General features: G+C 55.4%; 1 protein-coding gene across 1 annotated transcript; it reads right to left on the minus strand.

Moving 5' to 3' along the window:
* Positions 1-4,222: 4,222 nt before the first annotated feature.
* LOC119309508 lies at positions 4,223-10,403 on the minus strand. The gene is made up of 2 exons (XM_037585501.1): positions 8,653-10,403; positions 4,223-4,473 (listed from the first exon to the last, which is right to left on the minus strand). The coding sequence occupies exon 1, from the start codon at positions 10,401-10,403 to the stop codon at positions 8,664-8,666; it is 1,740 nt and encodes a 579-aa protein (XP_037441398.1). The 3' UTR covers positions 4,223-4,473; positions 8,653-8,663.
* Positions 10,404-10,744: the final 341 nt, after the last annotated feature.

The raw sequence follows: 10,744 nt of genomic DNA on the forward strand, positions 1-10,744 counted from the left end.
GGTGAGCGGTCCTGGCGGCGGAGCCCTTCGGCCGGCGGCGTTCCGGCGCGGATCTGGACGGCGGCGATGCGGAGGCGTTGCCCCTTGGCGGCGGTGACGGCCCATGGCCTGCGGCGGCCGGCGGCGCTCGGCTGGCCCAGATCTAGGCCCTACGGGCCCGATCTGGGTCGGGGCGGGCCTACTGGTGGCCGCAGTGGGCTGTTCTCCGGTGGTTTCCGGCGAGCTCCTCGCGACAGGGACGGCGGCTGCTGTGCCGCGACTGCTGCAGCACGGCGGCGAAGCTTCACGGGCCCACGCAGGGCCTGGCCGGACAGGGGGTCTGGTGTGCCTCTGGTGCTATGCCCGGTCTGCTACCGCCTAAGCCGGTGGAGGTTGTTCCCTCCCTCGTGGCTGCGGTGCTGCCGGTCCTTGTCTTCGGGTGTCTCGTTTGGATCCGGCCGACCTCGCTTCGTTGGCCGTGGTGAGACGACGGCGGTGTCCTCGTGACTGTTGGCGCATGTTGGTGGGCGGCGGGTGTTGTGGAGCCGAAGGTTGGTCCTGGGTGGTGGGCGCGAGAGGTCGGGAGAAATCCATGTCGGGTCTTGCCGGCACCAACGCGGTGACGCCTGCGGGCGCCACCATCCTTCTTGAAGGGCGTCGGGTGACCCTCTCCCCCCTCTACCCTCCGTGTACCGGGAGAAATCCTAGGACTCGTCCGGGCAGCAGCGTCGTCATCGTCGCATTCCTTCTTGAAGGTGGTGCTTGGTACACGGCAACTCGGTGGCTTTGGAGCGTGGTGGTTATCTTCGGTGGGTGCAACGATCGCGGTGTGCCGTAGCTTTCGTCGATCCGGCGTTGTTGGCATTTCTTCTCTTATTTTCTCTTGTTATTTCTTTTGGGCGTGCTTGTGCTGTTTGCTCCAGCGTGGATCGGATTGTTGTATCGGGTGGTTGCTATATCAATATAGCGGGGCGTAAGCCTATTTCGGTAGAAGACCCCGTACCCCCCGCGCCGCCCCCCCGAGCGGGGTGACCGGGGCGGCCCTCCCTTCCCTCGCCGCCCAGCCCCCACCTCCCACCCCTCCTCCCGCCGCTGCCGCCGGCTGGCGTGGCGGGCGTTGCCCGCGCGGCGCCGTGGCGAGGCCGGCGGTGGCGGCCCTCTTCCTCTCCCCCTCGCGGTTCCCCGGCTCGGGCGGCGGTTTCCGGCGACGGTGCGCCTCGGCGGGTGGTGCTCCGGTGTAGATCGGGCGCAGATGCGGCGGCGGCGCGGCCCTTTGGTGGCGGTGGTGGCTGGCGGCGGGGGTTGGCCGGCGGAGCCCTATAGGCTGGGCTGGCGGGATGCGGTCGTTGGGATCGGCGGCTTTGCGCTGCGTCGGCTGCAGCGCGGCAGCAGGAGCTTAACGGGCCCAATCTGGGCCCAGCTGGGCAGGAGGTCCAGCGTGATCCCGCGCCTGTGTCCGGTCTGCTACGGCTTGTGCCAGTGGAGGTTGTCCCCTCCCACGTGGTTGTGGTGCTCCTGGTCCCTATCGGCGGTGGTCTCGTTTGGTTCGGCCGGCCTCGCAGCGTCTGCGGTGGAGAGACGACGGTGGTGTCCTCGTGACTATGGTGGCGCAGGTTGGTGGGCGGTTGGCGTGGTGGAGCCGCCCGGTTGGTCCTGGGTTGTGGGTATGAGGGGTAGGGCGAAATCCCTCTCGGGTCCACCCGGCACCGACGCGGTGACGCCTGCGGGCGCCATCAACCTTCTTGAAGGGCATCGGGAGTACCTCTCGCCCGCTTCCCTCCGTGTACCAGGAGAAATCCTAGGATTCGTCCGGGCAGCAGCGTCGTCGTTGTCGCAGTCCTTCTTGAAGGTGTTTGCTTGGTTCGCGGCGACTTGATGGCATTGGAGCGTGGTGGATGTTTCCGGTGGGCGCAGCGGTTGCGGGATGCTTCAGCTTTCGTTCATCTGGTGCTGCCGGCATTTCTTTCTCTTGCTTTTCTCTTGTTTTTTTTTTGGGCATGATTGTGCTGTTTACCTGAGCATCAAACTTCTGGCTGTATCGAGTGGTTGCTATATTAATATAGGGGGGCGCAAGCCTTTTTCGGTAAACACAGGGAGCATAAGCCTCTTTCAGAATGATACACACAGGGAGTACTATCTTTCGCTTTCTTCCCTGTTATCTTTCAGGCAAACAGTCTTTCAGGTTTCCCAGCCAATACGCATATTCCGGCTGAACGACTGAGATACGAGGTCACCGTTGATCCTTCCTTCCCTCTTCCTAGAAGCGGTACTCCGTCTGGATTCGACCACGGCTGCAGCAGGCAGCAGCAGGGACCTCCGCACGGTTTGCACCCCCCTCGCCTGCAACCCTGGCACAGTCAGATCCCTCTGCTAGGTGGTACTGGTCAATTTGCGCGGAATTATAATTCACGCATAGAGGTTAGGCCAAGCGTCGGAGCTCATGATAGTATGCATAAAAGATCCGAGGACAGAAATGCAAAGAAGAACAGAAACAGTGAAACTGATGTGGGGCCGAGTTCTAGAAGTATGCAGGATGTTGACATGACTGCTGAGGGGGACACTGAGAAACAGCAGCAACATGTTAGTTTGTCAGAGCTAGAGAAGGAGATGCAACTCAGGGGAGACGTTAGAAAAGCAGAAAACGGAGAAAGAGAACAATGAATTGCAAATTTCTTAAGGACTTGGAGAAAACAATGAGAAACATGCTGCTGAGAATGCTGCTCTGATGGATTTTCAGAAAGATGGATACTCACAAGAACAAGTTAACTTTAGTAATGAACTAATGATGAGTTGGAAAGGCAGGGGGCAGAGGAGGAGCTGGGCCCTGAAACACAAGCAATGAAGAAGAGGATCGAGGAGGAGTACAAAAATCCTGAAGAAGTGCCTGGCTCACAACCTGAGATGCAATCATATGAATGTACTAGTGTGTATTTTGGCATAGAGAATGTTGTTAGAATGGGGAAGGAAACAGTGACGATTAAGGACAATGTGGTGGATGAAGATAGGAGGAGAACCGTAAAGGCGATGTTGAAGAATCTGGAGGTGCTCCCAGGTAATGAGATTACACCTTCTGTTCTAAATACTGCTAGAGATAAAATTGGGAAGTACACTATAGCTGCTGGTGTAGGGATTAAATTAGGACAAAACGCAGTAGAGGTAGATTATAATGTGCAAGTGATTAAACATTTATAAAAAAAGCTAGATTTGACATTTTTAGAAGTAAAGCATTAGATGAGCAGAAACACAGTAAAGAAGTAGATGTTGCTGATGTGCAAGATAAAGAGGCTGAGCATGCTTTTTGCACTGATAATGATGATAGTGAACAAGATAATGACAATATAGAGAAGGTGGTTAGTAATATAGTAGGATTGGGTAGTTTCTTACATAAAAAGAAATTTGGTAATTTTTTTAGTAAAGGTATTGTTTTAGGAAAAAGCAGAAGTAGAATTTCTAGTGATATTAATGCCAAAAAGCTTTTCTAATGGCTGATCTTTTCAGGAATGCCAGAAGGCCGGGGGATCCGGAGAAGAAGTATTTCCTTAGAGATGCTATTGTTGAGCATAAACTGAGATTTGTTGCTGTACAGGAAACTAAGAACCATTTTTGTCTCCCTTGATTTGGTTAATTGGTTTGCTTAATAGCATCAGTGGTGGTCGTAATTTTTCCGGGGCTTATGTTCCATCTAGAGGTCTCTTGGCATGTTACTCGGTGTAGATAGTGGTTTTTATAATGTGATAGATACGAGATTAGGAGTTCTTTCATCAAAATGCTGGTAGAGGATAAGCAGTCTGGGAATTTGATTAATATTTATGGTGCTCCTCGTAACAAGATAAAGAGATTTTTTTAGTAGAACTTGTTTATGTTTTGAGAAATAAAGATTTCCCTGTTATTATCGGAGGGTACTTTAATATTATTAGGAAAAGTAATGAGATTAATAGGAAGAAAGTTTTATCTAAATGGTCTCACCTTTTTGATACTGTTATCTGGAATTGTGAATTAAAAGAGCTAGAACTCTCGGGTTTGAGATTTACTTGGTGTAATGGTCATGAGGATCCCACCTTTGAGAAGTTGGACAGGATTTTAGTTAGTGTAGATTGGGAAGCTATGTTCCCTTTATTATATCTTTTTAGTGATTTGCCAATGACACTGTCTGAACATGCTCCTCTAGTACTAGATTTCGGTTTAAATCAGCCAAAGATTGCTAGGCCATTTAGGTTTGAATCATGTTCGTTGATCTCTCGAAATAGGTTTTCGCCCGCTTTATAAATAAAGCAACGGTCCATACAACCAACATCCATAGTCCGAAACAAGAACGACAGCTGGGGCAACAACACAATCATGCCCAAAAAACAAGAGAGAAATAAGAAAAAAGCCACCTGGTGCCAGTCGTCAGGCGGTCCTACGATGACGATAAATGACGTGCCGAATCCAGAAGCGCATCCAGCATGAGGCCAGGCGATCACGGTCGCGCTGTCTAGAGAGCGGGTGCCAGTGCTGCAGAAAAGCAAGGAATTTGAAAAAGGAATCAGACGCCTGCCGCGGGAAGATCCGCTCGATCACCATTTTATTGCGTGTCGTCCATGACATTGCCACAAAGATAAGCCAGAGTAAACGGCGATGTTGTCTAGGCTGGGTCGCTCTAGCCTGGATGAACTCCGTGAAGTCCAGGCCCAACCAGTCGGGCCCTAGAGCTTCACGAATGAACATCCATAGGGCCCGAGCCGCCGTATAGGAGAATAGGATGTGTGTCCCAGTCTCAGGTACCGCACATAGGGGCACAAGCCATCACCCGAGCTATGCCGCTTAAGCACTTCAGTTCCCGAAGGGAGTCGATCTTGTAAAAGTTGCCACACAAAGATCTTAATCTTCAGAGACAAAGGGGCCTTCCACAAGTGGGGAGGCCAAGTAATAATGGGCGATTGGCATAATGTCTGGTATTCCGAGTTTACCGAGAACTCACCCGATTGCGATAGCCGCCATGATACGCTGTCCGGAGAGTCCGGCAGCGTCCGCGGGAGGGTCGGTTGCAATCTAGTCCACTCGTCAGTCTCTGCTTGCCCAAATGTATGACGAAACCTTAGGTCCCACCGTCCAGATCGGGAAGCCGCATCGACGAGCAGAAGCGGGTCTGCGCATATTGAGAATAGGCTAGGGAAGCTCTCCCTAAGGGGCATGATACCCACCCAGGGGTCCAGCCAAAATTGGGTCCCAGACCCATTACCTATAGAGGCTAGGGAAGCTCTCCCTAATAGGCTAAGGAAGCTCTCCCTAAGGGTCATGATACACGCATATCCTCTTGATTCCTTGGATGGATCTCCAAAACTGGGAATCACCTGTGCGGGAACATGCTAGCAGCGGCTCACCCCTTAGGTAATTTGCCTAAAGGAGCTGGAGCCCCAGGCCACCCTCGCCGTGCATGATCCGCCAAACCCATCACAACATGAGCGCAACATTCATGCGACGTGAGGCAATAATACCCAAGCCACCCCAGTCCTTGGGCATACAGATATCCACCCACTTGACCATGTGATACTTCCGGCGGCCATCAGTAGCCTGCCAGAAGAACCTAGCGAGCTCCTTATCGAACGGGCAGTGGACGCCCTCCGGAAGGATATACATCCCCATCATATACATGGGGAGGCTCACCAGATTAGAGAGGTAGACCGCCCATGCCATGGCTCGGCCTTAGAGGCCACAAGCCCGACCAACGGGTCGAAAGCACTCATCAAAATCTTTGAGTCGGCCATCGGCATTCCCAAATATGTGATGGGAAATGAGGCCAACCTACAGTTTAGGTTGTCTGCGATCCACTGTTGTTCTTTCGTCGGGAATTCAAGGACAACGACCTCACCCTTATCAAAGTAGATCTTTAGTCCCGACATAGCCTCGAAACAAAGGAGGAACTTAAGATTCACTATGTCCATGTCCGACCCCTCCACCATAACCATGGTGTCATCAACATATTGCAGATGAGTGACACCACCCGAGGATCAAGTGGCCAACTACCCCCGAGAGATGGCCAGCCCTCCTAACTTTATCCAGGATTCTGGCCAGCGCATTGATGGTGAGGTTGAAGAGGAGGGGGAAAATCGGGTCCCTTGCTTTGCTCCTACAAAGGATGTAAAGAAGGGTCCCACCTCACCATTAATATTAATCGCCCTCTTACCAGACCTAACCCGCTGCATGGTCCAAGAGCACCATCTGTCATCGAAGCCGTGACGCTAGAATACTAATCGCAAGAAGGACCAATCCAGTCGGTCATAAGCCTTCTGGAAGTCCAACTTGAGGAAGACCCTTATAGCCACGTGCCCTCACCTCATGGACAATCTCATGAAGGGCCAAGATCCCATAATGGATCCTTCGCTCCTTCAGAAATGCGTCTGGAGTGGGTGATCTAGCCGCTCCGCGACAGGGGCCAGATGAGTCGCGCAAACTTTCGCGAAGATGTGTTCTAGAACATTGATCACCATGATAGGTCTAAAGTGTCGAATATCCATAGCCCCAACTACTTTGGGGATCAGGGTAATGACACCATAACTTATTCGGGACATGTTGAAAGTCCCAATGTAAAATTCATGGAACATTGGCATGATCACCGGCTTGAGGACATTCCCGAATTTCTGGAAGAAGGCCATCGAGAAGCCGTATGGCCCAGGGGCCGACCCCGCCTTCATAGAGGCGATAGCCCTACCCACCTCTTCTGGCGAGAATGGGAGAGTCAATTCCACATTCTTAATGTCAGAGACTCTGTCCACAGCCGGAAATAAGTCCTCCGCCAAAGATACCCACCATGGGGTACCGCCATAAAGAGCTCCTTAAAGAAGGAGTAGATGTGGGATCTAATCCCATCCGGGTGCTCCAGGAGGTTGTCACCCACCCAGAGACACGGGACAGAACATTTCCGAGACGCCCATTGGCAATCGCCTGAAAGTATGCGGTATTTGCATCGCCCCGGAGGAGCCACTTCTGGCACCCTCGGCATTGCCAGAATAGCTATTCTCCCTTGATGTTTACTTGACCCCTAAGCAAGCGAACCTTATCTCTAATTAACCCTAAGACTAACAGGCCAATTAGGCCCATTACGTACTCTAACACTTGAAAATCTCCATCAGAGAAGATTCAAGGGAATATCGTCGGAGCCACTCATTGACCGACAAACCGGTCGAATCAACCACCACATCTAGAGCCTTAATCTGATCCATCAGAGCCCCTTTTGTGGGCCCTGATGTCCGCCCCTAGGTTGCCCCCCCCCCCCCGCATGAATTGGCGAGTGACCTTAGTGCAGTGGTGCCATATGTCGGTAGTGCAGGAAAGAGCATGGCGGGTGGCCGGACCTTCTACCCATTGGTCCCGCACCAACTCAACAAACCTTGGCTGCAACAACCATGGCGGTTCGAAGTGGAAGCATCTCACCCGCGGTGGTGACTCTTCCCCTGAGGAGAACATCAGGCGGGCATGATCCGATCCGATCCGCGTGAACGCCCTAAGCGAGCACAGTGGGAACATGAGTTCCCACTGGACAAACACTAGGACCATATCAAGTATACTCTGGATAGGGTCCACCTGCTTATTGGTCCACGTGAATCTCGCCCCAACACGGGCAATCTCGCTTAGAGCCAAATCAGCAATGCGATCGTTGAACAAACACATACGCAGACGATCTATATTAGGGGAACTCTTCTCAGCTTCCTGGCTAATAAGGTTAAAGTCTCCCGCGACCACCACCGGCATGGTGTAGTGTTCCACCTTATCCTTAAGCTCGGCCAGGAAGTCTGTTGACCACCCGTGATCAGCCGGGCCATAGACGATGATCACCAGGTTCCTTCGTCGGTCGGTGATGGACATACTAAGAATTCCCCTCTATCCATGTCTTCAACCGAGAACAGATCCTCCCAGACACCCAGCAGGATGCCCCCAGATAGCCCAATCATGGGCAGCCACTGCCAGGCAAACAAGTGTCGGGACAACCCATGTAGTTCCTGGATGGAGAAGTCCCGGCGGATCGTCTCCTGCAAACCTACAATATCAATCTCCTCCTTCCTAATGTAATAAATCAGCTGCCGCCTCCGGCCCAAGTCCTCGAAGCCGCGTATGTTTCAACATAGAAGCTTCATATGAAACCACTGTTGGACTAATAGGCCCCTCAGGTGGGGCCGAACTAGCCCGGCCGCCATTCACGGGATTGGAGGAGGGGGAAAGGAGGGTTGCTTGGCCGGGCGGCCGCGGTGCCCCTTCCTAGTAGGGGCATCCACGGCCTCGGTGTCCCGAGCAGGAATGCCGACACTAGCTCCACGCACCGGTACCAGCTGCTCGGTGGGGTGGAGGCGCGTGGGCGGCCTATCCCTGAGCGCCCTTCCCTGTACAGGGCGCCCAAGGGTAGCGGTAGCCGCCCCTATGCGGCTTGGCCCCGACTCAACCCCGGGCTCTCTATGCCCAGAGTCAGTGGGCGTCCACAGCCCCCCTGCTCAGCACGATCACGGGCATGTGCCAGTGCCCCATCTAACCTCTCCTTGGCACAAATGGCTGAGATCTGCTCAAGTCGAGGGCCCTTCTCGCCTTGAAATACAATTTGACAATCCGAAGCAACGTCACCGAGATATGCGAGCGGGACCGAATCAAGGAACACAAAACAAGAACCCGAATAGGAAGGACCAGAGGTGGGGGGTGTCATACCTGGGGTGAGATCATGTGTCACCGCACGCATGGCCACCTTCTCCGGGATCGTAGGAACCCAACCGCCCGGGAGAGTCCGAGATCGGCAGAGACGCGCGCTCTGCCTGGATGCCACTGCCGGTGAGGGTACAGGCTGGGTCCCGAGGCTGGCCACGGGGGAGTCGGTGCGAGCGAGAGTAGCACACCACCCCAGGGGAGCGCGGCGGGGACGGCGGGCGAACATCCAGCCTAGCATTCAGGGTCTCCTCCTCCAGCTCAGGAACCAGCGAAGATGCCGCTACAACAGCAAGGGCGAGGGTGGAGCCACCCGGCAGTCCAGCGCCCACCGTACCAGCCGAAGCTGGCGCGCGAGGGTTCTCGGTCGACGCCGTCGGCGGAAGCCCATCATCCGACTTCGGGGAGTTGTCCTCAGACTGGCTATCCTCATTGTCCCGTCCCGCCACGGGTGGGGCCGGTGTTGGTGCGGGCGGCTCGTCCTCCGGTCGCCCCTCCAGTGGATCCAGATCGATCTTGTAGGTGATACACTTGCCCTTGTTCTTGCCGAAGTAAAAGATTAAGGACAGGCCGTCCACATCAGCTGGAGCCTGACAAAGGAGCTTGACGCGCGCCGGGCCATCGCCCTCCAAGGAATCCAGATCGACCGTCAGAATCTTGCCCACCGGCTCCGAGATGGCCTTGAGAATGTGCTTGCGCTTGCCCCCACTCGGGAGCCCGTAGATGAGCATCCACACCTGGGTAAGGGGGGCCACCGTGTCCGGCTCAGCATCAGCCTTCTGGATTGAGATCATGAAGTTGTTGATGGGGCACTTGATGTGGTCGTGGCTGCAGACATTGAGCATCTCAGCAGAAGGGAAGGGTACCGAGAAGACCATCGGTGCTGTCTCAGTGACTTCCCAAGAGAAGGCGCTGTCTCTATAATCGCCAATGTATGCTGACAGCTCTGCCCGTATGGTCTCAGCGGTAACCACAACCGACGGCGGCGGCTGCTGATCCGGCACGAGGGTGATCGTCGCTAGGTGCGGCCGGACGGGTTCGTCCTCCAGGGTCGCGTCCACATAGTAGAAGCCACCCCCCTCCACCCCGTACCCCAGGTAGGCAAGAGTGGTAGGGCACCGGGAGGGCGTCAAGCACTCCGAATGGAAGTGACCGGCACACCCACAGTTGATGCACAATGTCTCGTCATGGGTCCGGGCGCGACTGGCTCTGGCCGGGGGAATCACCGGGGCCTCCTGCTGACCACTGAGCCCACCCGAGTGCTTCTTCTTCCGCTTCGTCGACGGCCCAACTGGACCCGGAGCCTCCTCCGAGGTGCAACGGGGGGTGTACCGCGGCGACCAGGACAAGGACCTATGCCAATTGAGCGAGTCCGCACTGTCCGACTCCTTAGACCCATACCGAGCACGGTCATCCGAACCTACGGAACTCCGGGCGCCTTGGCACGAGCTCTGACCCACCTCCGGACCAGGTCGGCTAGGGGCGGAGTACACAGACCGGCGTTGTAGCTCGGGGTGGAGTTCATCTTCGCGTCGCTGGTTGTCTTCACGCAGCCGCCCAGCCACCTCCCAGCGTCGCGCCCCCTGCGAACCAGGCAGAGGGAGTCGCGCGTCGCACCGGCCGTCAAGGGTGCCCTCACGAGCGGGGAGCGGCCAGTAGGGAGCGGCTGCCCAAGCTCTGCGGGGAGCGGCCCAGTCATCCCGGTCAGCGAGCCGGCGGTTGTCGGCCCCCCGTCGGGCGCCGTCCCTAGCCGGCATGGGAGGGCCACGCGGAGGGCGAGAGGACTCAGGGCGCTCCAACGGCCTCTTCGGGCGGGGCCCCTCATCCCCATGCAGGCGGGGAGCCATCAGCACGGCCGAGTAGGAGCGCGCGGGGGCGGGGGTGAGCGGCGGCGCGCCGGAGTCGATGGGAGGGGATCGAGGGTTGGGGGGGGGATGCGAGTGACAGTGGCGGCGCGTGATGGGAGATGTGTCGGGTGTTCGATCCAAACCTAGCGAAGTTGGTCCGAGATGATCTAGATGGTTAAATTAAGAAACTTTGGGGTGAGTAATATTTTTGTAGAAACTTACAAGACAGATGGCAGAATAGAGGGGGGATC

The sequence above is a fragment of the Triticum dicoccoides genome, chromosome 5B (assembly GCF_002162155.2).
Source record: "Triticum dicoccoides isolate Atlit2015 ecotype Zavitan chromosome 5B, WEW_v2.0, whole genome shotgun sequence".
Taxonomy (NCBI): domain Eukaryota; kingdom Viridiplantae; phylum Streptophyta; class Magnoliopsida; order Poales; family Poaceae; genus Triticum; species Triticum dicoccoides.